This window comes from Ranitomeya variabilis, chromosome 3 (genome assembly GCF_051348905.1).
Source record: "Ranitomeya variabilis isolate aRanVar5 chromosome 3, aRanVar5.hap1, whole genome shotgun sequence".
In the NCBI taxonomy this organism is placed as follows: domain Eukaryota; kingdom Metazoa; phylum Chordata; class Amphibia; order Anura; family Dendrobatidae; genus Ranitomeya; species Ranitomeya variabilis.
Genome location: NC_135234.1, coordinates 319,710,197 through 319,734,519, shown reverse-complemented (window position 1 = coordinate 319,734,519; position 24,323 = coordinate 319,710,197). Strand labels below are relative to the sequence as shown.

General features: G+C 45.7%; 1 protein-coding gene across 2 annotated transcripts in view; it reads left to right on the top strand.

Moving 5' to 3' along the window:
• The window catches only part of RPS6KA1 (ribosomal protein S6 kinase A1), a 416,175-nt gene that overhangs the window by 196,482 nt on the left and 195,370 nt on the right, over window positions 1–24,323 (top strand). The window contains exon 1 of one of the 2 annotated variants that reach the window (XM_077295712.1): window positions 15,932–16,054. The exons of the other annotated variant lie outside the window; for it this stretch is intronic. Coding sequence (XP_077151827.1) covers window positions 16,013–16,054 — 42 coding nt within the window. The 5' untranslated portion in view covers window positions 15,932–16,012. Of the gene's footprint in view, window positions 1–15,931; window positions 16,055–24,323 lie in introns of those variants that run through there. 2 annotated transcript variants of the gene reach the window in all.

Below are 24,323 nucleotides of genomic sequence, written 5' to 3'. Positions count from 1 at the left end.
ACGGACCGCCCCTGCCACACTGCGATCAAACATGATCACAGTGTTCCGGCAGTATAGGGAAGCATCGCGCAGGGAGGGGGCTCCCTGCGTGCTTCCCTGAGACCCTCGGAGCAACGTGATGTGATCCTTGCAGGCCCGGATCCAAAATGGTCGCGGGGGCCTTCCGGGTCCTGCAGGGAGGTGGCTTACCAGCGCCTGCTCAGAGCAGGTGCTGGCAAGCCTCCCTGCTGTGCCTGTGTGTGCACAGCAAAGTGTCAGATCAGCGATCTGTCAATATAATGTGATGCCCCCCCTGGGGCAAAGTAAAAAAGTTAAAAAAAAAATTTTTTTTACATGTGTAAAAAAGCAAACAAACAAAAAAATTGTTCCAATAAATACTTTCCATTATCTAAATAAAAAAACAAACAAAAGTACACATATTTAGTATCGCCGCGTCCGTAACGACCCGACCTATAAAACTGTCCCACTAGTTAACCCCTTCAGTGAACACCGTAAAAAAAAAACAGGCAAAAAACAACCCTTTATTGTCAAACTGCCGAACAAAAAGTGGAATAGCACGCGATCAAAAAGACAGATATAAATAACCATGGTACCGCTGAAAACTCCATCTTGTCCCGCAAAAAAACGAGCCACCATACGTCATCAGTGAAAAAATAAAAAAGTTATAGTCCTCAGAATAAAGAGATGCAAAAATAATAATTTTTTCTATAAAATAAATATTTATCGTATAAGCGCCAAAACATAAAAAAATAACCTAAATGAGGTATTGCTGTAATTGTACTGACCCGAAGAATAAAACTGCTTTATCCATTTTACCAAACGCGGAACGGTATAAACGCCCCCCCCCTTCCCCCCCAAAAAAAAAAAAAAGAAATTCGTGAATTGCTGGTTTTTGGTCATACTGCCTCACAAAAATCGGAATAAAAAGCGATCAAAAAATGTCACATGCCCGAAAATGTTACCAATAAAAACGTCAACTCGTCCCGCAAAAGACGAGACCTCACATGACTCTGTGGACCAAAATATGGAAAAATTATAGCTCTCAAAATGTGGTAACGCAAAAAATTTTTGGCAATAAAAAGCATCTTTTAGTGTCTTTTAGCGTCTTTTAGTGTGTGACAGCTGCCAATCATAAAAATCCGCTAAAAAAAACACTATAAAAGTAAATTAAACCCCCCTTCATCACCCCCTTAGTTAGGGAAAAATAAAAAAAATTTAAAAAATGTATTTATTTCCATTTTCCAGGACGTCCCTCCTGACAGCACACTGGAGGACGTCCTCCTCCCCCTTGCTGGGACAGGAAACACACGAGAGTTTAAAAGGTCATGTCCACCCCCAATCCTCAGTGTTTTTCCTGTCCCTGCAAGGAGGGACGCACGAGAGAAGCTGCGCAGGCTTACCGGAGCTCAGGGGGATTGTGCGGCTTGCCAATACCCTTCCCCCTGTCAAGTGGCTCAGGGTAGAAACTCTCCGGGCGGGGAGTCCCTCTGCTCCAAAGACCAGGAGCGGGACGAGGCTCCTGGTGGCAGCCGCTCCTCCCAGGGGGAGGCTCTCGACTGCGGACGCGGTTCCATGTGTCAGGGAGTCGCGGCATTCAGAGCGGCGTCTCGCCCTGCACGGCGTCTTCCGGAACTCCGAGGGATCCGCGTCACTTCCGGTATCATGGCATCCGGTGACGTCACTTCCGGTGATGTTGTAAAGCGGGGAAGTGCGTGCGCTCCAGCACTGGAACGCATAGCAGCAAGGGCGCTCCTATCCAAGTGTCCGGAGTCACGGGGACCTACAGTGAAGGTGCCATGGAAGGAGACATGCCAGGCGAGGAAGGGGTAAGTGCGCATAGCGCAGACTTCCCTCACTACACGTCCAAGCAGGCCTATCCTATTTTTACTCCCTATCTTATGTCATTTAGGGATAAGGGAACCCCCGCTGTACCCCCGCTCCAGCTAAGAAACCTGGCAAGGTCTCTGCAAAGTCCAACAGGTGCCCTATATGCCACGTGAAGCTCCCGGACTCCCATGGCAAGACCTTGTGTGCATCCTGCACATTTAAGATTATGAGGGACGAACAATCTTCGCTTTTGTCAGAGATGAGGTCCCTAATCCGGGAAGAAGTTCAGGCTTTCTTGTCCAGTATGTCAGGGCAGTCCAGCCCCATCCCTGGCCGCAAGAGAGCCAGACAGGAGCGAGACCTGAAAGAGCTGGAGTTTAGTTCTGAGGACAGGTCTGACCCAGAGGACTCAGTCTCAGAAGAAGAGGGGAAGCTCCCCTCAGGGAGCCATGACCACCATAGAAAATACCTCTTCCAGGCGGAGGAGACGAATGAACTTGTGCAGGCAGTGCGAAGCACGATGCAGATTGAAGAGACATCTAAGCCACAATCCAGACAGGACCTGATGTTCGGGGGACTTATGTCACGTCGACAGACAGTCTTTCCCGTTAGTGAACATATTAAAGCTATGATACTAGAAGAGTGGAAGGAGGCTGAACATCGGCTGGTACTGTCTCGTGACTTTAAGGCTCGCTTACCATTCGAGCCTGAGGAAGTCGAGCTATGGGAAGAAATACCCAAAATAGACGTTCCGGTGGCAAAGGTTGCCAAAAAGACAGCCATACCCTTTGAGGACTCATCAAATTTGCGCGATTCCATGGACAGAAAGGCTGACATACTTCTTAACAGGGCCTGGGAATCTTCTGCGGCCCTGATTAAGACTAACATAGCAGCCACTTCGGTGGCCAGATCTATGTACCTATGGATGGGGCAATTGGAAGAGCATCTGTCCAATAAAACCCCGAGGTCCGACATATTGAGCTCCCTTCCTATTATGAAATCAGCCATGGCCTTTTTGTCCGATATGACAGCAGAGTCGGTTAGATTTTCAGCTAGAAGCGGCTCGTTATCTAACGCGGCTAGATGGGCGGTTTGGCTAAGATCCTGGTCAGGAGATAATGCCTCTAAGACCAAGCTCTGCTCAATCCCCTTTTCAGGGTCAAGAATATTTGGTCCTTCTCTAGATACTATTCTAGAATCTGCCTCTGATAAAAAGAAAGGTTTTCCTGAGGACAAACCTAAAAGTTCTCAGTCCTTTCGGAAGGGATTCCCCTTCAGGAGACAGTACGATTTCAGAGGGGGTAGATCCAATAGAGGATCTTATAGGGGTTCCTGTAGCCAGGGCAATAAGAACAAGAGTTTCTTCTTTAGCCCCTCCTCTAAGTCCAAAACACAATGACGCCACATATATCGGGGGAAGGCTCCGTCACTTTGCAGAGAGTTGGGCCCGAATCACTCAGAATCAGTGGGTCATCCGGACTGTGGCGGAGGGATACAGCATCGAGCTTTATTCCCCTCCTCCAGAGAGATACATCGCACCTACGGTGGTCACGCAAGGCTCTGCCATGCTGTTAGACTTGCAAGAGATGCTCTCTTCAGAAGTCATAATTCCGGTCCTGCCACTAGAAGTAGGCCAGGGACACTACTCTTCCCTATTCTCCATCACAAAGCCATCTGGCGACTCCCGCACGATAATAAATCTGAAACCTTTAAATGCCTGGGTCAGGTACAAAAGGTTCCGTATGGAGTCCATACGATCAGCAATTCACCTCATAGACCGGGACGCTGTGATGTGCACTCTCGACCTGAAGAGTGCCTATTATCAGGTCCCCGTCCACCCCTCATCTCAGAGGCTTCTGAGGTTTGCTGTAGCTCTGCCTTCCCGGACCTGTCACTACCAGTTTCAATGCCTTCCCTTCGGGCTTGCCTCAGCACCTCGTATATTCACAAAGTTGGTGTCAGAGATCTTCGCCTTCCTGAGAAACCAGGGAATCATAATAGTTCCATATCTCGACGACTTTCTCCTTGTAGCAAGATTGCCAGAGACACTATCAGCCCACAGGAGCCAGACTGTATCGGTAATGGAACAATTAGGATGGGTCATAAACTGGCAGAAGTCCGACCTGACTCCGGAACACAGGAAGACCTTCTTGGGAGTGTGTCTAGACTCCAGAAGCAGGATATCCCTACTGCCTGAAAACAAGCTGGAGGCAATCTAGACCCAGATCAGGCTCCTATTGGAGCACAGAGCCTTAATAAGGATGGCCATGAGAGTACTAGGTCTAATGATGGCTTGTATACCATGTGTCAGATGGGCACAGTCTCATTCAAGATCTCTGCAGAGGTTAATTCTCTCCAAATGGGATTGTAGCCAGTATTCACTGGACAGTACTTTGAAGCTAACAAATCCAGTACGAAGGTCTCTCCTCTGGTGGACACAGTGTCACGGGGAGACTAGGTGAGCAAGAGCTAATAACCCGGGCCCCTGCAGTTTCCCTCAGACTAGGGAAATCCTGACTGACCCTCTACCTGGAGTTTACACTGATGGTGTGCATGTCCAGGCCTCGAACCTCACCCTGTCTCCTGTTTTAACCCTAGGCTGATACCTCCGCCCTCCACCCAGTGAAGAGGTAATATTCCAATACCCACAGTTAGCACAGACAAGGATAAAGGAAAATATACACCACGCCGCAGTCACTCAGGAATACACTATAAATGTGCAGGGCAAAATAAATACAAATATAGGAAGGAGTAAATAAGACAGAGAAAAATACACCACCAGCAACGAATCTCCAACAACCAGCTCTCCACTCCAGACCGAGATAACAACGCACAAGAAAGAAGCTATAACCGGCGATGCCCAATGATCAGGAAAACTATTTAAAGGCAATGGGAATGGCCCAGCTTCCAATCCGAGGATTAGGTAAATTAACCCCGGAACAGCTAGATAAAATCTAGCAGACGCCAATGAGCAAATAGTGGTCAAAAGCGGAATTACCGCTGTCTGTTGGACGATCTGGTCTGAACAGCATCCGACATGACAGTACCCCGCCTTCTACGAGGGACCCCAGGGCCCTCACGGCTTATAGGACCCGGCTTGTCTGGATGGCGACGATGAAAAAACCTGACCAGCCGATCCGCATGAATGTCCGAGGCTGGTACCCGGGACCTCTCCTCAGGCCCATAACCACGCCAGTGTACCAAGTACTGTAAAGTGCGACGCACTACATGAGAGTCAACCACCTTGGAGACTTCAAACTCCAAATTACCATCCACCAAGACTGGAGATGGCATAGGCGCCGCGTCCACAGAACCCACCACCTTCTTTAGAAGAGACCTGTGGAACACGTTGTGTATCTTATACACTGTAGGGAGCTCCAATCGGTACGCTACTGGGTTAATGACGGCGGTGACCCTAAATGGACCAATAAACCGTGGACCCAATTTAAGGGACGGTATTTTGAGTCTTATGTTCTTTGTGGATAACCACACCCAGTCATCCACACTCAGGTCCGGACCTGGCACATGCCTACTGTCAGCCACACGTTTGTACCTAGCACCAACACTCAACAGGCGCTGTTTAACTCTCCTCCAGACTGATGACAATTGTGTTCCTAACTGGTCCTCCCCCGGAACGCCGGAAGAGCCCCTCTGACTCAAGGTACAAAATTGAGGATGTAGCCCGTAAACACAAAAAAACGGAGACTCCCCAGACGACTCCTGGCGGTGATTATTGATAGCAAACTCAGCCAAAGGAAGAAAGGTAGACCACTCCTCCTGGTTATCAGAGACAAAGCAGCGTAAGTACTGTTCCAAATTTTGGTTCATACGCTCAGTCTGACCATTTGACTGAGGATGAAACGCCGAAGAATGAGATTACTTGATCCCCAGCCGTGAGCAAAATGCTCTCCAAAATTTTGCCACAAACTGAGACCCCCTATCAGACACGATGACAGACGGAACCCCATGAAGTCTGACCACCTCCTGCACAAATACCTGAGCCAGAGTCTTAGCGTTAGGCAACGAAGGCAAAGACACAAAGTGCGACATTTTAGAAAACCGATCAACAATCACCAAGATGACCAGGTTCCCAGCTGATGAGGGCAAATCAGTGATGAAATCCATGGAGATTTCTGTCCAAGGTTTACTAGGTACCTCAAGAGGAAGTAGTGTGCCAACAGGACGGGAGCGAGGCGTCTTAGCCCTAGCGCACGTGGTACAAGCTGACACGTATGAGACCACGTCCTGTTGGATCTTGGGCCACCAAAACCGACGTGACACCAACTCCAAGGTACCTCTAACCCCTGGATGGCCAGCCAGGACAGCATCATGATGTTCCGCCAAAACCTTTAGGCGGAGATGAAGCGGTACAAAAGATTTGTTGACGGGAAGCTCAGATGGTACCTCCTCCTGAGCCTCGGCAATCTCAGCCTCAACCTCGGTAGTGAGAGCCGAAACCACAACACCCTTTTGGAGGATGGGTACTGGATCCTCCCGAGGTTCTCCCCCCAGAATACACCTGGACAGAGCATCCGCCTTAGTGTTTTTAGACCCCGGTCTGCAAGTGACCACAAAATTGAACCGCGTGAAAAACAATGCCCAGCGAGCCTGCCTGGTGGACAGACGCTTGGCTGACTCCAAATACAGCAGATTCTTATGATCGGTAATAACTAGTGTTGAGCATTCCGATGCTGCAAGTATCGGGTATCGGCCGATACTTGCTGTATCGGAATTTCCGATACCGAGATCCGATATTTTTGTAATATCGGATATCGGTATCGAAACAACATTAATGTAAAAAGGTGTAAAAGAAAGAATTAAAATAAAAAAAATCGCTATACTCACCTGTCCGACGCAGCCGGGACCTCGGCGATTGTAAGCGGCAGCGTTGTTTCTTTAAAATTCGCGCTTTTACTTGCTTACGTGAATTCCCGGCTTCTGATTGGTCAGGGCGGCCATGTTGCCGGGACTCGGACCAATCACAGCAAGCCGTGACGAAATTACGTCACGGCTTGCTGTGATTGGTCCGCGTCCCGGCAACATGGCCGCCATTAACCAATCACAAGCCGTGACGTCACGGGAGGCTGGACACGCGCTTATTTTGAAAAGCGCGCGTGTCCAGCCTCCCGTGACGTCACGGCTTGTGATTGGTCACGGCGCCATATTGCCGGGATGCGGACCAATCACAGCAAGCCGTGACGAAATTACGTCACGGCTTGCTGTGATTGGTCCGCGTCCCAGGAACATGGCCGCCATTAACCAATCACAAGCCGTGACGTCACGGGAGGCTGGACACGCGCTTATTTTGAAAAGCGCGCGTGTCCAGCCTCCCGTGACGTCACGGCTTGTGATTGGTCACGGCGCCATATTGCCGGGATGCGGACCAATCACAGCAAGCCGTGACGAAATTACGTCACGGCTTGCTGTGATTGGTCCGCGTCCCAGGAACATGGCCGCCATTAACCAATCACAAGCCGTGACGTCACGGGAGGCTGGACACGCGCTTATTTTGAAAAGCGCGCGTGTCCAGCCTCCCGTGACGTCACGGCTTGTGATTGGTCACGGCGCCATATTGCCGGGACGCGGACCAATCACAGCAAGCCGTGACGTAATTTCGTCACGGCTTGCTGTGATTGGTCCGAGTCCCGGCAACATGGCCGCCCTGACCAATCAGAAGCCGGGAATTCACGTAAGCAAGTAAAAGCGCGAATTTTAAAGAAACAACGCTGCCGCTTACAATCGCCGAGGTCCCGGCTGCGTCGGACAGGTGAGTATAGCGATATTTTTTATTTTAATTCTTTATTTTACACATTTATATGGTTCCCAGGGCCTGAAGGAGAGTTTCCTCTCCTTCAGACCCTGGGAACCATCAGGAATACCGTCCGATACCTGAGTCCCATTGACTTGTATTGGTATCGGGTATCGGTATCGGATTGGATCCGATATTTTGCCGGTATCGGCCGATACTTTCCGATACCGATACTTTCAAGTATCGGACGGTATCGCTCAACACTAGTAATAACAGTTACCTGATGTACCGACCCCTCCAAGAAGTGTCGCCATTCCTCAAAAGCCAACTTAATTGCCAACAACTCCCTGTTGCCGATATCGTAGTTACGTTCGGCGGACGACAGTTTCTTGGAGAAATAGGCGCACGGACGTAAACCACTCAAAGATGAGCCTTGAGATAGTACCGCCCCCACACCAACCTCAGCTGCATCGACTTCCACAACAAAGGGTTTAGATACGTCTGGCTGCACAAGAATGGGGGCTGAAACAAAACTGTTCTTAAGAAATTCAAATGCGCGCACAGCAGCCTCAGGCCAAACGGAGAAATTGGTACCCTCTTTAGTCATGTCAGTTAGCGGTTTAGCAATGATGGAAAAATCCTTGATAAATTTCCTATAGTAGTTAGAAAACCCAAGGAACCGCCGAAGTGCTTTCAGGTTATCAGGACGTTGCCAATGCAGCACCGCCTGCACCTTAGCGGCGTCCATTTTAAACCCAGAAGCAGACACAATATAACCCAAGAAAGGCAACTCTTGAACAGAAAATACACATTTCTCAAGTTTAGCATACAGCTTATTCTCTCTGAGAAGCTGTAACACCTGCCTGACATGATCTAAATGAGCATCACGGTCGCAAGAATATATGAGAATGTCATCTAGGTACACGATAACGAATTTCCCCAAAACATGCGAGAACACATCATTGATGAAATGTTGGAACACTGCAGGTGCGTTAGTCAACCCAAACGGCATCACCAAATTTTCAAAATGACCCTCAGGGGTATTAAAAGCCGTCTTCCACTCATCACCTTGACGGACTCTTATGAGGTTGTACGCCCCCCTGAGGTCAAGCTTGGTAAACCACTTAGCACCTGCCACCTGGTTGAACAAATCTGGTATCAGAGGCATAGGGTATGGATCACGAACCGTAATCTGGTTCAACTCCCTGAAATCCAAACATGGGCGTAATCCGCCATCTTCTTCACGAAGAAGAACCCTGCTGCCACCGGCGAGGATGACGGCCTGATGTGCCCTTTGCTCAAGCTTTCAGCCATGTAATCTTTTAACGCTTGTCTCTCCGGACCGGAGATGTTAAACATCCTTGCTTTAGGCAATTTGGCCCCTGGTTTAAACCTGATAGAACAGTCATAAGGATGATGTGGCGGCAACTCTGAACAACCCTTCTCAGAGAACACATCCACAAAATCCAGAAGTGACTCCGGAACGCTTGAAGTCACCGCAGCCACACATGTGGCCAGTCAATTCTCCTGGCAGAACTCGCTCCACCGAATTATGTCCTGAGTTTTCCAGTCAATTACCGGGTTGTGCATAGACACACAAGGAAAACCCCAAACCACCTGAGCAGGAAGATTCCTGAGCACGTAACATGTAACCCGCTCGGAATGTAGAACTCCTATGTGGAGTTTCACCTCAGCCACAAATTCAGTAATCTCCCCCTGAGAGAGAGGAGCAGCATTGATGGTGACCACGCGGATAGGATGAGACAGTTTTTCAATCCTAAAACCTGCTGTGCGCGCAAACTCCTCATCAATGAGATTTGTGGCTGAACCACTATCCACAAAAACAGTAATTGGCAGCTCACTGCCAGCAATAAAAACCTTAGCACGGAGCATGCGTTGAGAAACCACCATGGAGGATATACATAAGCTCAGATTGGTCTCCTCCACACCCTCTGAGCTTAGAAGTTTTCTGCCGTTGCGTTTTTCTTAGACAGCAGAGGACAGATGTTAATAAAATGACCAGTTTTACCACAGTAAAAACAGGCTCCCTGCTTCCTGAGCTCAGGGGCTTGATGCTTGACATGTGACACCCCTGCGATTTGCATAGGCTCCGTGGGCTCACCTGCAGCAACCTCACGTGAACCTAAACCCTCTCCCATAGGCGGTGTCTCATGCTCCCCCTGACGATCTATGCGAACAACCAGACTCATGGCGGAATCTAGAGAAGCTGGAGTCTCGTACATCAGAAGGGCTTTTTTAACCCTTCCAGAAATCCCATGTATAAACTGACTCCGCAATGCTGGATCATTCCATTGTGTATCGATCGCCCAGCGACGAAATTCAGAACAGTAATCCTCTGCCACTTGCTCCCCCTGGCGAATAGTGCGTATCTTAGATTCTGCTAGAGCCATTCTGTCAGGTTCATCGTAGATTTTCCCAAGAGAGGAAAAAAAACTCTCCACAAAGTCAAATGCAACAGAATCAGATGGCAAAGAAAACGCCCATGCTTGGGGATCCCCGCTTAACAATGACAACACCAGGCCCACACGCTGAGCCTCATTACCCGAGGAGATCGGGCGCATGTGGAAATATAGTTTGCAAGCTTCACGAAAAGAAACAAATTTACTGCATTCCCCAGTAAATCTTTCAGGCAAAGGAAATTTAGGCTCAGCAACTCTTCCTGTCCCTCCAGCCTGCACGTTAGATACTGCTAGTCCCTGTTGCTGCACTGCCCCCCTCAACACAGTGACCTGTAGGGACAGCGCCCTCAACTGGCGGGTTATGGAAGTCATGGAATCCATGACAAAACACAAAAAAAAAAGAAACCCCTTTTTTTTGTTGTTGGGCCGATTATAATTTCACGGGGAGACTAGATGAGCGAGAGCTAATAATCCGGGCCCCTGCAGTTTCCCTCAGACTAGGGAAATCCTGACTGACCCTCTACTTGGAGTTTACACTGATGGCGTGCATGTCCAGGCCTCGAACCTCACCCTGTCTCCTGTTTTAACCCTAGGCTGATACCTCCGCCCTCCACCCAGTGAAGAGGTAATATTCCAATACCCACAGTTAGCACAGACAAGGATAAAGGAAAATATACACCACGCCGCAGTCACTCAGGAATACACTATAAATGTGCAGGGCAAAATAAATACAAATATAGGAAGGAGTAAATAAGACAGAGGAAAATACACCACCAGCAACGAATCTCCAACAACCAGCTCTCCACTCCAGACCGAGATAACAACGCACAAGACAGAAGCTATAATCGGCGACGCCCAATGATCAGGAGAACTATTTAAAGGCAATGGGAATGGCCCAGCTTCCAATCTGAGGATTAGGTAAATTAACCCCGGAACAGCTAGATAAAATCTAGCAGACGGCAATGGGCAAATAGTGGTCAAAAGCGGAATTACCGCTGTCTGTTGGATGACCTGGTCTGAACAGCGTCCGACATGACACACAGTCAGAGAACCTAAGAGTTGGAGTACTATGGTCTACTTCCCCCTACGTGGTAGTCACTACAGATGCCACTGCGTGGGGCTGGGGAGCCCATCTAAAGAGCAAGATCCTACAAGGAATGTGGCCATCAGATGTCATTCACAGCTCCTCCAACTTCAAGGAGCTGTATGCGGTGTGGGAGGCCTTGAGAAGAAATCGACACACTCTTGCGAATTGTCATGTAAGGATACTATCCGACAATGTGACAACAGTCTCTTTCCTGAAACATCAGGGGGGGGCTCAAGACACCATCTGCTCCAGGATCTAGCAGGAAGAATATTTCGCTGGGTGGAAAATTTGGTCCTATCCATTTCTGCAATTCACCTGGAGGGCTCGCAGACTATCTGAGCAGGAGACAGGTGTTCGCAACAGAGTGGGAACTCAACCAGGATATCTTCCAGGATTTATGTCTTCGTTGGGGAACTCCCAGTATAGACCTGTTTGCAAACAGAAAAAACTCGAAGGTCTCAAGATTCTTCTCTCTGAACCCACTGGACCTCCCGGAAGGGGTAGACGGCCTGAGCCAGGACTGAACGGAACCTCTCATATGCGTTTCCACCTCTGGCACTGATCCCAGCTGTTCTCCGAAAGATCAAGGAGGATCGAGCTCAGGTTATCTTGATCGTTCCATACTGGCCAAGGAGGAGCTGGTTCCCTCTGCTAGCGGACCTGGCGAATGAGAACCCAATAGAGCTTCCTCTCAGGGAGGATGTAATCCACCAAGGTCCAGTTTATCACCCGAATCCAGAGAAACTCCATCTCTCAGCATGGATCCTGAAGGGAACATCTCGAAGGCAAGAGGCTTATCAGATCAAGTGATAGCCACTATTAAATCCAGCAGGAAGCCAGTCACATCGGCAATCTATTTAAAGATCTGGAAGCGTTTCTGTCTGGGGGGTGGCAGGTCTGAGGTTGCGGCAGACACTCCTGACATACCTAGAATCCTAAATTTCCTGCAGGCTGGGTTCAATAAGGGTCTTAGACCAAGCACCTTGAAAGTGCAGATCTCGGCACTTAGCTCTTTTTTTGACTATCCCCTAGCATCTCACCCGTGGGTGGTCAGATTTATCCGAGCTACTCAGAGGTTGCACCCCACCATTAGGCAATTGACGCCTCCCTGGGACCTCAACTTGGTCCTCAGATTTCTATGTAAAGACGCATACGCCTCGGCTGATAATATGCCCATATCAATCCTCACACGTAAAACAGCATTTTTAGTGGCAGTCACCACGGCCAAAAGGGTGGGGGAAATTCAGGCCCTGTGTACTAGGGACCCGTACCTACAGATTAGAGAGGATAGTTTAATCCTTAAACTAGATCCCTCATTTATTCCAAAAGTAGGATCTGCAAAAACAGAAATCAGGAGATTGTGTTACCTTCATTTTGTAATAACCCTGCTAACGCAAAAGAAAAAGCCCTTAATTCCCTTGACGTCAGACAGGCAGTCTTAGATTACCTGGCAGCCACCAGCTCATGGCGGATAAACCCAAATTTGTTCATTCTGTTTGGGGGAAAGAATAAGGGAAGGAAGGCCTCAAAGGACTCTATCACTCGTTGGATCACGTCTGTGATCTGAGGCCTACCAGTCTGAAGGGGTCCCACCTCCGGAGGGTTTTCATGCACACGCTACACGAGGGATATCTACTTCTTGGGCAGAGAGGGCAGGCGCCTCTCTGGAGCAGATTTGTAAGGCAGCAACATGGGCTAGTGCCAATACCTTTTGTAAACATTATAAGCTTGATGTTTTGTCTGGTCAACATACTGCGTTTGGGAGAAAAGTTCTCCAAGTGGTAATCCCACCCTGAGGAGGTGCTTTGGTACTCTCCAGGGTGCTGTCAGGAGGGACGTCCTGGAAAATAGGCATTAGACCTACCGGTAATTATGTTTCCAGGAGTCCATCCTGACAGCACTGGTTGTTCCCTCCCTGATTTGATATTTATATGCATGATGTAATGTGTTTCTGACATATGATGTAATATGTTCTTTTTATCATTAAAGTACTTTTTTGCATTTCCATGAGGCGGTTCTTGTTACAACACTGAGGATTGGGGGTGGGACATGACCTTTTAAACTCTCCTGTGTTTCCTGTCCCAGCAAGGGGGAGGAGGACGTCCTCCAGGGTGCTGTCAGGATGGACTCCTGGAAACATAATTACCGGCAGGTCTAATGCCTATTTTCCCGTTAGGGCTAGGGTTAGGGCTAGGGTTAGGGTTTGGGTTGGTGCTAGGGTTAGGGTTTGGATTACATTTACGATTCGGATTAGGGTTAGGGGTGTGTCAGGGTTAGGGGTGTGGTTAGGGTTATGGTTGGGAATAGGGTTAGGGGTGTGTCAGGGTTAGGGGTGTGGTTAGGGTTATGTTTGGGATTAGGGTTAGGGGTGTGGTTGGGGTTAGGGGTGTGGTTGGGATTAGGAGTGTTTTTGAGTTAGGGTTTCAGTTAGAATTGGGGGTTTCCATTGTTTAGGCCCATCAGGGGCTCTCCAAACGCGACATGGCGTCCGATCTCAATTCCAGCCAATTCTGCGTTGAAAAAGTAAAACAGTGCTCCTTCCCTTCCGAGCTCTCCCGTGTGCCCAAACAGGGGTTTACCCCAACATATGGGGTATCAGCGTACTCAGGACAAATTGGACAACAAATTTTGGGGTCCAATTTCTCTTGTTACCCTTGGTAAAATAAAAATTTGGGGGGCTAAAAAAACATTTTTGTGGGACAAACTTTTTTTTTTATTTTTACGGCTCTGCGTTATAAACTGTAGTGAAATACTTGGGGGTTCAAAGTTATCACAACACATCTAGATAAGTTCCTTGGGGGTCTAAGTTCCAATATGGGTTCACTTGTGGGGATTTTCTACTGTTTAGGTACATCAGGGACTCTGCAAATGCAACGTGACGCCTGCAGACCAATCCATCTAAGTGTCTGCATTCCAAATCGTGCTCCTTCCCTTCCGAGCTCTGCCATGCGCCCAAACGGTGGTTCCCCCCACATATTGGGTATCAGCGTACTCAAGACAAATTGGAAAACAACTTTTGGGGTACAATTTCTTCTGGTACCCTTGGGAAAATAAAAAATTGGGGGCGAAAATTTCATTTTTGTGAAAAAATATTATATTTTATTTTTACGGCTCTACAGTATAAACTTCTGTGAAGCACTTGGGGGGTCAAAGTGCTCACCACACATCTAGATAAGTTCCTTAGGGGGTCTACTTTCCAAAATGGTGTCACTTGTGGGGGGTTTCAATGTTTAGGCACATCAGGGGCTCCCCAACGCAACATGGCATCCCATCTCAATTCCAGCCAATTTTGCATTGAAAAGTCAAATGGCTCTCCTTCCCTTCCGAGCTCTGCCATGCGCCCAAACAGTGGTTTACCCCCACATATGGGGTATCTGGGTACTCAGGACAAATTGGACAACAACGTTTGGGGTCCATTTTCTCCTGCTACCCTTGGTAAAATAAAACAAATTGGAGCTGAAGTAAATTTTTTGTGAAAAAAAATTAAATGTTCACTTTTTTTTTAAACATTCCAAAAATTCCTGCGAAGCACCAGAAGGGTTAATAAACTTCTTGAATGTGGTTTTGAGCACCGTGAGGGGTGCAGTTTTTAGAATGTTGTCACACTTGGTTATTTTCTATCATATAGACCCCTCAAAGTGACTTCAAATGTGATGTGGTCCCTAAAAAAAATGGTGTTGTAAAAATGAAAAATTGCTGGTCAAATTTTAACCCTTATAACTCCCTAACAAAAAAAATGTTGTTTCCAAAATTGTGTTGATGTAAAGTAGACATGTGGGAAATGTTACTTATTAAGTATTTTGTGTGACATATCTCTGTGATTTAAGGGCATAAAAATTCAAAGTTGGAAAATTGCTAAATTTTCGCCAAATTTCTGGGTTTTTTTTCACAAATAAACGCAGGTAATATCAAAGAAATGTTACCACTATCATGAAGTACAATATGTCTCAAGAAAACAGTGTCAGAATCACCGGGATCCGTTGAAGCGTTCCAGAGTTATAACCTCATAAAGGGACAGTGGTCAGAATTGTAAAAATTGGCTCGGTCATTAACGTGCAAACCACCCTCGGGGCTTAAGGGGTTAATTTTGTTTTCCTCAGACTTTTACAATTGTAGCCATGCCACACACAAATGAGGTACTAAATATCTGGTGACCATATTTCCTTTTAAGTGAGTTTCAAATTTTATACTCCGGACATTCAAGTGAATTTCCCTTCATGTCTGCCCAGTGCAAGAACAATGTGGTCATTGGTTTCCAGTTTGACTAATGGAAGGGTGCCCTGAGGATGGCATGAAAGGGACATATGCACAGCTTGATCTTGAGAAGTGCAACCCATTATGGTATGGTGCGACCTGCATTATTTTTTTTTTTCCTATTTACCGTCTGTCTTCACATTTTGTCTTGGGCCTGCGTCATACTTTTTCTCTAGGGTTACCCAGGATTCGGCCTGTAGACATTTTCCCCCTCTTTGTCTTTGTGACAGCAGACTTCAGGTAGGAATGTACATCACTGCCGAAATGATCGACCTTCATAGCTTTTAGTACTAAGCTGGAAAGTGCACACAGGATAGATCATTAATGTGGCAGCCATTGACCGATGAGATTCTCAATCAACCACAATCATTCTCTTTATTTTTCTGTACCTTTCTTACCCCTTTGTAGTCAATATTTTTGCCGCTTACATTATTTTTATTTTCATGTCTATCTCAAACCCCTTCAGTCGTACGCCTGCTCTGTGGTTTCTGCTTTTACTGAGGAAATTGCAATATTTCCCTTTTTTTCTTCATTTCTTCTTCCTAAACTGAAGGATATCCACCTTTTTATACCCTTTACGAACACCCACCTTACTTCAGTGCCCTTTCACACTGCACTGTGCACTGTTAGCGGCAATACAGGAGAATAACGATGGCTTAAAATTCCAAACCAAAAATGTTGAAACAGATATTCCGTCCAAAAGCCAGGATGAAAGAGGCAAGTTCTGTGCTGCTTGTAAATTCAGTAAGATTATTCTTCTTTTACTACTATACCTCTCCTTAATTCTGTGTTTTCTGACCTGATCAGTATTGTAGCGGGTATGGGAGGTCCGTTTTTAGGAAAATGCTAGTTAGTAGTTTGCTCTATGCCTGTTAAAATTCATACTTGTAACTGAAGAAATACGTTATGATAACTTCCGAGCCACAGACATTTACTGGGTCATTTTATGCCTAATTTTCTTTCCCCTGTGAATGTACTTGTACACTGCACATAGAAGAAAGTAGCCTGGTGTGACCTAGAAGAATATAACTTGAATTAAATGGGACTCTTCAACATTTTTTTTTTAACAATCATTTTAAGTTCTGCTTAATATGTGGCTATGTCCTATGGCGGAACTGACTTTCACAACTGCATATGTTTGTAAAAGGCTAAGGTCATATTTAAAGTGAACCTGTCACTTTGGAAATTCTGTACAATCTGCAAGTAATGTGAAATAGAGCAGAATAAGCTGAGCATCTTAAAGGGAACCTGTCACCCCCCCCCCCCCAGGTGTTTTTTACTAAAAGCCACCTTGTGCAGCCCTAATGCTGCATTCTGACAAGGTGGCTCTTTTAGTTGGGGTCCCTTCCAACTCTGAAATATTAGTTTTTATAATTTGCCCCTCATACCTGTAGTCTGTCCGGGAGGCATGTCTCTTCCCCCGGACACAAATGCCTCCCAGCAATCCTTCAACCTCTCCAGGCGCCGCCTCAGTCATTAACGTCCCCGGTGCCTGCGCTGTAAATTTTTTTTTTGTTTCTTTTTTCGGGCATGCACAGTTTGCGCTGCCCTTCGACTCCCATCACATGATGGGAACTTACAGTGCAGGTGCCGGGGACGTTAATGACTGCAGAGGCGGCGCACGGAGGGGCTGAGTGATGGCTGGGAGGCGTTTGTGTCCAGGGGAAAAGACATGCCCCCCAGACAGACTACGGGTATGAGGGGCAAATTATAAAAATGAATATTTCACAGTTGGAAGGGACCCCAAATAAAAGAGCCACCTTGACAGAATGCAGCATTAGTGCTGCACAAGGTGGCTCTTTTAGTTAAAAATGCCAGGGAGGGTGACAGGTTCCCTTTAATGTATAGATTCATAAAAAAGATGTCAACTGTTTTATTTCTTTAGATCTCTGCTCATGCTTTATAGTCGAATAGCAATATGGACTCAGAGACTGACAGTCATTTTTGTATATTTCCCTATAGAGATGACTGTCGGTCAAAGAATATGACCGCCCACTTAAAGGGAAAGTGCCACCAGTTTTCTTAGTTTTTTTGTGAAATTAAGCTTAAAATCGTAATTAAAATGTATTAATGCAATGTTTGCCCTGTTTGCAAACATTTCTATATGAAAAATATTATATATTTTCTTACAAATATATATTTACAACTAGGGGGAGTATTTTCCATTTTAGACCTCAAACAGCTATAGTAAGACTTACCAGCTTTACTGTTAGCTTGAAAATTGGGGCAGTAATTGCTGACATCACCATTTTCCTCCCATTTTGGGTGGTCTAGTATCCCTGGGGCAGAATGAAGAGTAACATCACAGGGCAGCGCCATTTTGTGTGTTACTGCCCTGTGATCTGCTATCATCAGCAGTTACTGTCTCTCTCTCCCATCAGTCTCTCTCACCCAGATTACATGATCCTATCACCCCCCTCCATAATGCATGGCTATTCACTGCAGCTCCTTATCTTATCTTACGAAGGGATTAATCCCTCCTGCTGGAGCAGCTGAGAGCTCCTGCTCTGATAATGGTACACTGTTCCTCCTCGATGTTTCTTCTATTCTGCTGGTACTTTTCTCCTGCATTTTACTACCCTCAGCAGTCAATCTAGGATCTGTTGTGCTGGAAGCAGTACTGCTTATGTTAGAAGCGGATCCGAGGGCTCCATTAATATGGCAGAAGAACACTCCCACTACTGTGAATTGTGCAGCCCGCAGAGGTGTGCCCAGTCCACAGCAGTGATTGCTCCATTACAATAGATAGGGTCAGCGGCGGTCTGTTATCTCCTATTACCATGGGGTGCCGTATTATGACACTGATAGTGTCATGCTGCTGCTGTGAAAACAAGATGTCCGCCCCCATTGTCTTCTTTCAACTCCTATAACACACAAATGCAATCAAAACCTGGTTATAACAGCATGTTATGCTACATTACATTGATTTATTAATGATCTACAAATGCGGTACCTTCCCTTAAATGAAAAAACAGGGTATGAGTTGAATGAATGAAATAAAATTTACTAAATCTTTTCCCACAAACCTAGATAATAATCTGTCAAAGCAGCACCACTGGAGTGCTGTCATTAAGTTCCTTGCCCCTAGAAATATACTCACGAACCGCCATCTTCATTTGTTATTTGTGCTGCTCCAGGCCTCTCCTCCATTTTGTGACCTTCCGGATTGCTCCAGTGTACGTTGGGCGAGCTGGAGTTCATTTCTCAATGTAAGTCTGTGAGAGCCAGAATGTAGTTGTCATAGACTTGTATTGAGAACTTGTGAACCTTACCGCTGACTTCTGGTCAGTCAGAAGTTGCGTTCATAAGATGGCGGCATGAGACTGGAGCTGGGAAGAGCTGAAGACTGCATCTGGTGAGTATAATAGTAGAGTCAAGGAACTTAGATTATTGGCACCACTCCAGCTCTGAATTAAAAAATTAAAAAACGCTGAAGTTGTGCTTTAACCACTTAGTGACCACTGATACACATTAAAAGGCTGGCTGCCAAAGGGCCTTATTCCCTCATCACTGTTTTAAAACTCCAATAGGGAATAAGGGTATAGTGCTACCCAAGGTCTGAAAATCCTCGTTCTTTCATCTACGGGGGCAGTGAAGACCCAGGAGCAGAGGTGTCAAACTGCATTCCTCGAGGGCCGCCATCAGGTCATGTTTTCAGGATTTCCTTAGCATTCCACAAGGTGCTGGAATCATTCTGTGCAGGTGATTAAGTTATCACCTGTGCAATACAAGGAAATCCTGAAAACATGACCTGTTGGCGGCCCTCCAGGAATGCAGTTTGACACCTCTGCCCAGGATATCACTATCGGGGCCGGATTTTCTATTCCCTGACCACATAAAGGAAGTGTATCCTTTGACTTAATATATGTCAAAGGAGAGAGAAATTATGTCCCTAAGCCCCCCTCAGCAGTACCTCCTTCATCCCCCCAATCCCTCCTGCTCCATCCCCCAGCCCTCAGCCTCCTCTTCCTGAAAAAAAAAAAGGCTAACGCATGCACAGTGCTTCCGCCGAGATCTACCAGACGACAACAACAGCAGCAGATATTTTTCCTATTGGTTCCTTTTGAGCACTGTGATGGACCCTATCACAGCGATCAAAAGCCAATAATTGGTATGACATCTCCCCCCGGTGTCATCCCCTTAGTCAGGCTAATTGTTTTTATTTTACAATTTTTATATTTTATGCTCTGCTGTTAGTGTTAGTCTTATAGGGTTAGGTGTAGGCTTATAGGCTTAGGCTAATTTTTAGGGATAGGCTTAGGTCTGGGCTTAGGATTACGGTTGGGCTTGGGGTAGGTTTTTTTTTTCAAAAGTAAAGTAAAGAGAAATTTTGATGATATGACAGGTGTTAAGCCAAAGTGCTCGCTACTTGAGTTTGCGGTGGAGTGCTCGGGTATCACGGATGCTCGAGTGACATTCTAGAGTCCCTACTCCACATGTTTTGCGGCTATTAGACACCCAATAAAAGCCATGTGGGGATTGCTTGTGAATGGCAAGAAAAATCCCCATATGGGTTTTTTGGATATCTAACAGCCGTGAAACATTAAAACCTACAAGAGAAAAAAGTAAGCAAAAACCCTGATGTAACTAAGTAAAAAAGCAAAAGTGCATTTAAGTAACAGAGTTTTAGTAATACTGTTTTTTGATAAAAAAATAGCACAAAAGCCATCCCACCGCGTCAAGGTAACTCTGATAGGGACAGTCCTTCACTGTCTAATATTAAAACCTTACCATGTGTCAATGTTGACCACAGTGTTAATAAGGGCAGACAAAAGGACTGGGCCCAACCAGTGAAACCTCCCTGTTTCTGAGCTAGAGACTATATATAAGGCTTCCCCAGTCTTGTGTTTCACTGGTTGGGCCCAGTCCTTTTGTTATTTAAATGCACTTTTGCTTTTTTACTTAGTTACATCAGGGTTTTTGCTTACTTTTTTCTCTTGTAGGTTTTAATATTTTGTGGCCAATGTGAACATGCGTTTAACCTCTGCATGTGTACCAACTCAAGTTAAGCTCAATTTTTGTGTTTTTTTCAGCCGTGAAACATGCATAGTGTAGAATCGATTGTGTATGCACAAAGTATCGCGGGTGATCGAGTCTCTACCCTTCATGTTTCTTGGCTGTTAGACAGCCAAAAAAAACATGCAAAGGTTTCTTGCCATAGGCAATCTCCCCATTTTTTGGGGGGTGTCTAATAGTTGTGAAACATGTGGGGTGGGGACTCTAGCATGTCACTCGTGCATCCGCGATACTCTGTGCATACCTGAGCACCCGATGCAAACTCGAGTAGCAAGAACTTGCGCTCAACCCCAATGGCGACATATTCAATATGACGACCTAATGTTATCAAATTCTGTGTAGTATCTTTGGGTTTAAAATCATCACAATACCCCTGCATAAAATCCTTTGAGAGGTGTAGTTTCCAAATTGGGGTCAGTTGTGGGGAAAATTCTGCTGTTTGTGCCCCTTACGGGCCTAAAAAATCTGACATGTCGGCCTCAATCTATGTCAGTCAATTTGTGTTTCAAAATTCAAATATTGCTCCTTCCATTTTGAATCCTGCCGCTTGTCCAAACAGAACTTTTTGACTACATGAAGTGGGTAACAAACTGTGAGGTCTACTTTTTGGTGTTACCTCTTGCAAAAGTGAGAACTTTGGGGCAAAAGCAAGATTTTGGAGGTAAAATTTCTATTTTTTTTCATTCAATTTTCCATTAATTCCTGTGCAGCACCTAAAGGGTGAAATAAAAATTCCAAAAGTTTTAACCCCTTAATCCCATATGACGTACTATCCCATCGAGGTGGGGTGGGCCTTAATTCCCACCGACGGGATAGTACGTCATATGCGTTCGGCCACGCTCACGGGGGGAGCGCAGCTGATCGCGGCCGGGTGTCAGCTGACTATCGCAGCTGACATCCGGCACTGTGCCAGGAGCGGTCACGGACCGCCCACGGCACATTAACCCCCGGCACACTGCGATCAAACATGATCGCAGTGTTGCGGCGGTATAGGGAAGCATCGCACAGGGAGGGGGCTCCCCGCGGGCTTCCCTGAGACCCTCAGAGCAACGCGATGTGATCGCGTTGCTCTGAGCGTCTCTTACCTCCTCTCCCTGCAGTCCCCGGATCTAAAATGGCCACGGGGCTGCATCCGGGTAATGTAGGGAGGTGGCTTACCAAGCGCCTGCTCAGTGCAGGCGCTGGTAAGCCAGGAGCGCTGTAAGTCAGATCACCGATCTGACAGAGTGCTGTGCAAACTGTCAGATCAGCGATCTGTGATGTCCCCCCCCCGGGACAAAGTAAAAAGGTTAAAAAAAAAAGTTCACATGTGTTAAAAAAAAAAAAAAAATCCTAAATAAAGAAAAAAATATATATATTATTCCCATAAATACATTTCTTTATCTAAATAAAAAAAACAAAACAATAAAAGTACACATATTTAGTATCGCCGCGTCCGTAACGACCCAACCTTTAAAACTGTCCCACTAGTTAACCCCTTCAGTGAACACCGTGAAAAAAATTTAAAAAAAGAGGCAGAAAACAACGCTTTATTATCATACCGCCAAACACAAAGTGGAATAACACGCGATCAAAAAGACAGATAAAAATAACCATGGTACCGCTGAAAATGTCATCTTGTCCCGCAAAAAACGAGCCGCCATACAGCATCATCAGCAAAAAAATAAAAAAGTTATAGTTTTCAGAATAAAGTGATGCTAAAATAATTATTTTTCCTATAAAATAGTTTTTATAAAAACGCCAAAACATAACAAAAAGATATAAATGAGGTATCGCTGTAATCGTACTGACCCGAAGAATAAAACTGCTTTATCCATTTTACCAAACGCGGAACGGTATAAATGCCCCCTCCAAAAGAAATAGCTGGTTTTTGGTCATTCTGCCTCACAAAAATCGGAATAAAAAGCGATCAAAAAATGTCACGTGCCCGAAAATGTTACCAATAAAAACGTCAACTCGTCCCGCAAAAAACAAGACCTCAGATGACTCTGTGGACCAAAATATGGAAAAATTATAGGTCTCAAAATGTGGAGACGCAAAAACTTTTTTGCTATAAAAAGCGTCTTTTAGTGTGTGACAGCTGCCAATCATAAAAATCCGCTATAAAAATCGCTTTAAAAGTAAATCAAACCCCCTTCATCACCCCCTTAGTTATGGAAAAATAATAAAATTAAAAAAAATGTATTTATTTCCACTTTTCCCATTAGGATTAGGGCTAGGATTAGGGCTAGGGTTAGGGCTAGGGTTAGGGATAGGGCTATGGCTAGGGTTGGAGCTAAAGTTAGGGTTGGGGCTAAAGTTAGGGTTGGGGCTAAAGATAGGGTTAGGGTTGGGGTTAAAGTTAGGGTCATGGTTTGGATTACATTTACGTTGGGAATAGGGTTGGGATTAGAGTTTGGGGTGTGTCAGGGTTAAGGGTGTCGTTAGGGTTACCGTTGGGATTAGGGTTAGGAGTGTGTTTGGATTAGGGTTTCAGTTAGAATTGGGGAGTTTCCACTGTTTAGGCACATCAGGGGCTCTCCAAACGCGACATGGCGTCCGATCTCAATTCCAGCCAATTCTGCGTTGAAAAAGTAAAACAGTGCTCCTTCCCTTCCGAGCTCTCCCGTGTGCCCAAACAGGGGTTTACCCCAACATATGGGGTATCAGCGTTCTTGGGACAAATTGTACAACAACTTTTGGGGTCCAAGTTCTCTTGTTACCCTTGGGAAAATAAAAATTTGGGGGGCTAAAAATCATTTTTGTGGGGAAAAAAAGATTTTTTATTTTCACGGCTCTGCATTGTAAACTGTAGTGAAACACTTGGGGGTTTAAAGTTCTCACAACACATCTAGATAAGTTCCTTGGGAGGTTTAGTTTCCAATATGGGGTCACTTATGGGGGTTTGTACTGTTTGGGTACATCAGGGGCTCTGCAAATGCAACGTGACGCCTGCAGACCAATCCATCTAAGTCTGCATTCCAAATAGCGCTCCTTCCCTTTCGAGCTCTGCCATGCGCCCAATCAGTGGTTCCCCCCCACATATGGGGTATCAGCGTACTCAGGACAAATTGGACTACAACTTTTGGGGTCCAATTTCTCCTGTTACCTTTGGGAAAATACAAAACTGGGGGCTAATAAATAACTTGTGTGGGAAAAGAAAAAGATTTTTTATTTTCACGGCTCTGCGTCATAAACTGTAGTGAAACACTTGGGGGTTCAAAGCTCTCAAAACACATCTAGATAAGTTCCTTAGGGGGTCTACTTTCTAAAATGGTGTCACTTGTGGGGGGTTTCAATGTTTAGGCACATCAGGGGCTCTGCAAACGCAACATGGCATCCCATCTCAATTCCAGTCAATTTTGCATTGAAGAGTCAAATGGCGCTCCTTCCCTTCCGAGCTCTGCCATGCCCCCAAACAGTGGTTTACACCCACATATGGGGTATCAGCATACTCAGGACAAATTGTACAACAACGTTTGGGGTCCATTTTCTCCTGTTACCCTTGGTAAAATAAAACAAATTGGAGCTGAAATAAATTTTGTGTGAAAAAAAGTTAAATGTTCTTTTTTTTTTAAACATTCCAAAAATTCCTGTGAAACACCTGAAGGGTTAATAAACTTCTTGAATGTGGTTTTGAGCACCTTGAGGTGTGCAGTTTTTAGAATGGTGTCACAATTGGGTATTTTCTATCATATAGACCCCTCAAAATGACTTCAAATGAGATGTGGTCCCTAAAAAAAAAATGGTGTTGTAAAAATGAGAAATTGCTGGTCAACTTTTAACCTATATAACTCCCTAACAAAAAAAAATTTGGTTCCAAAATTGTGCTGATGTAAAGTAGACGTGTGGGAAATGTTACTTATTAAGTATTTTGTGTGACATATCTCTGTGATTTAAGGGCATAAAAACTCAAAGTTGGAAAATTGCGACATTTTCAAAATTTTCGCCAAATTTCTGTTTTTTTCACAAATAAACGCAAGTTATATCG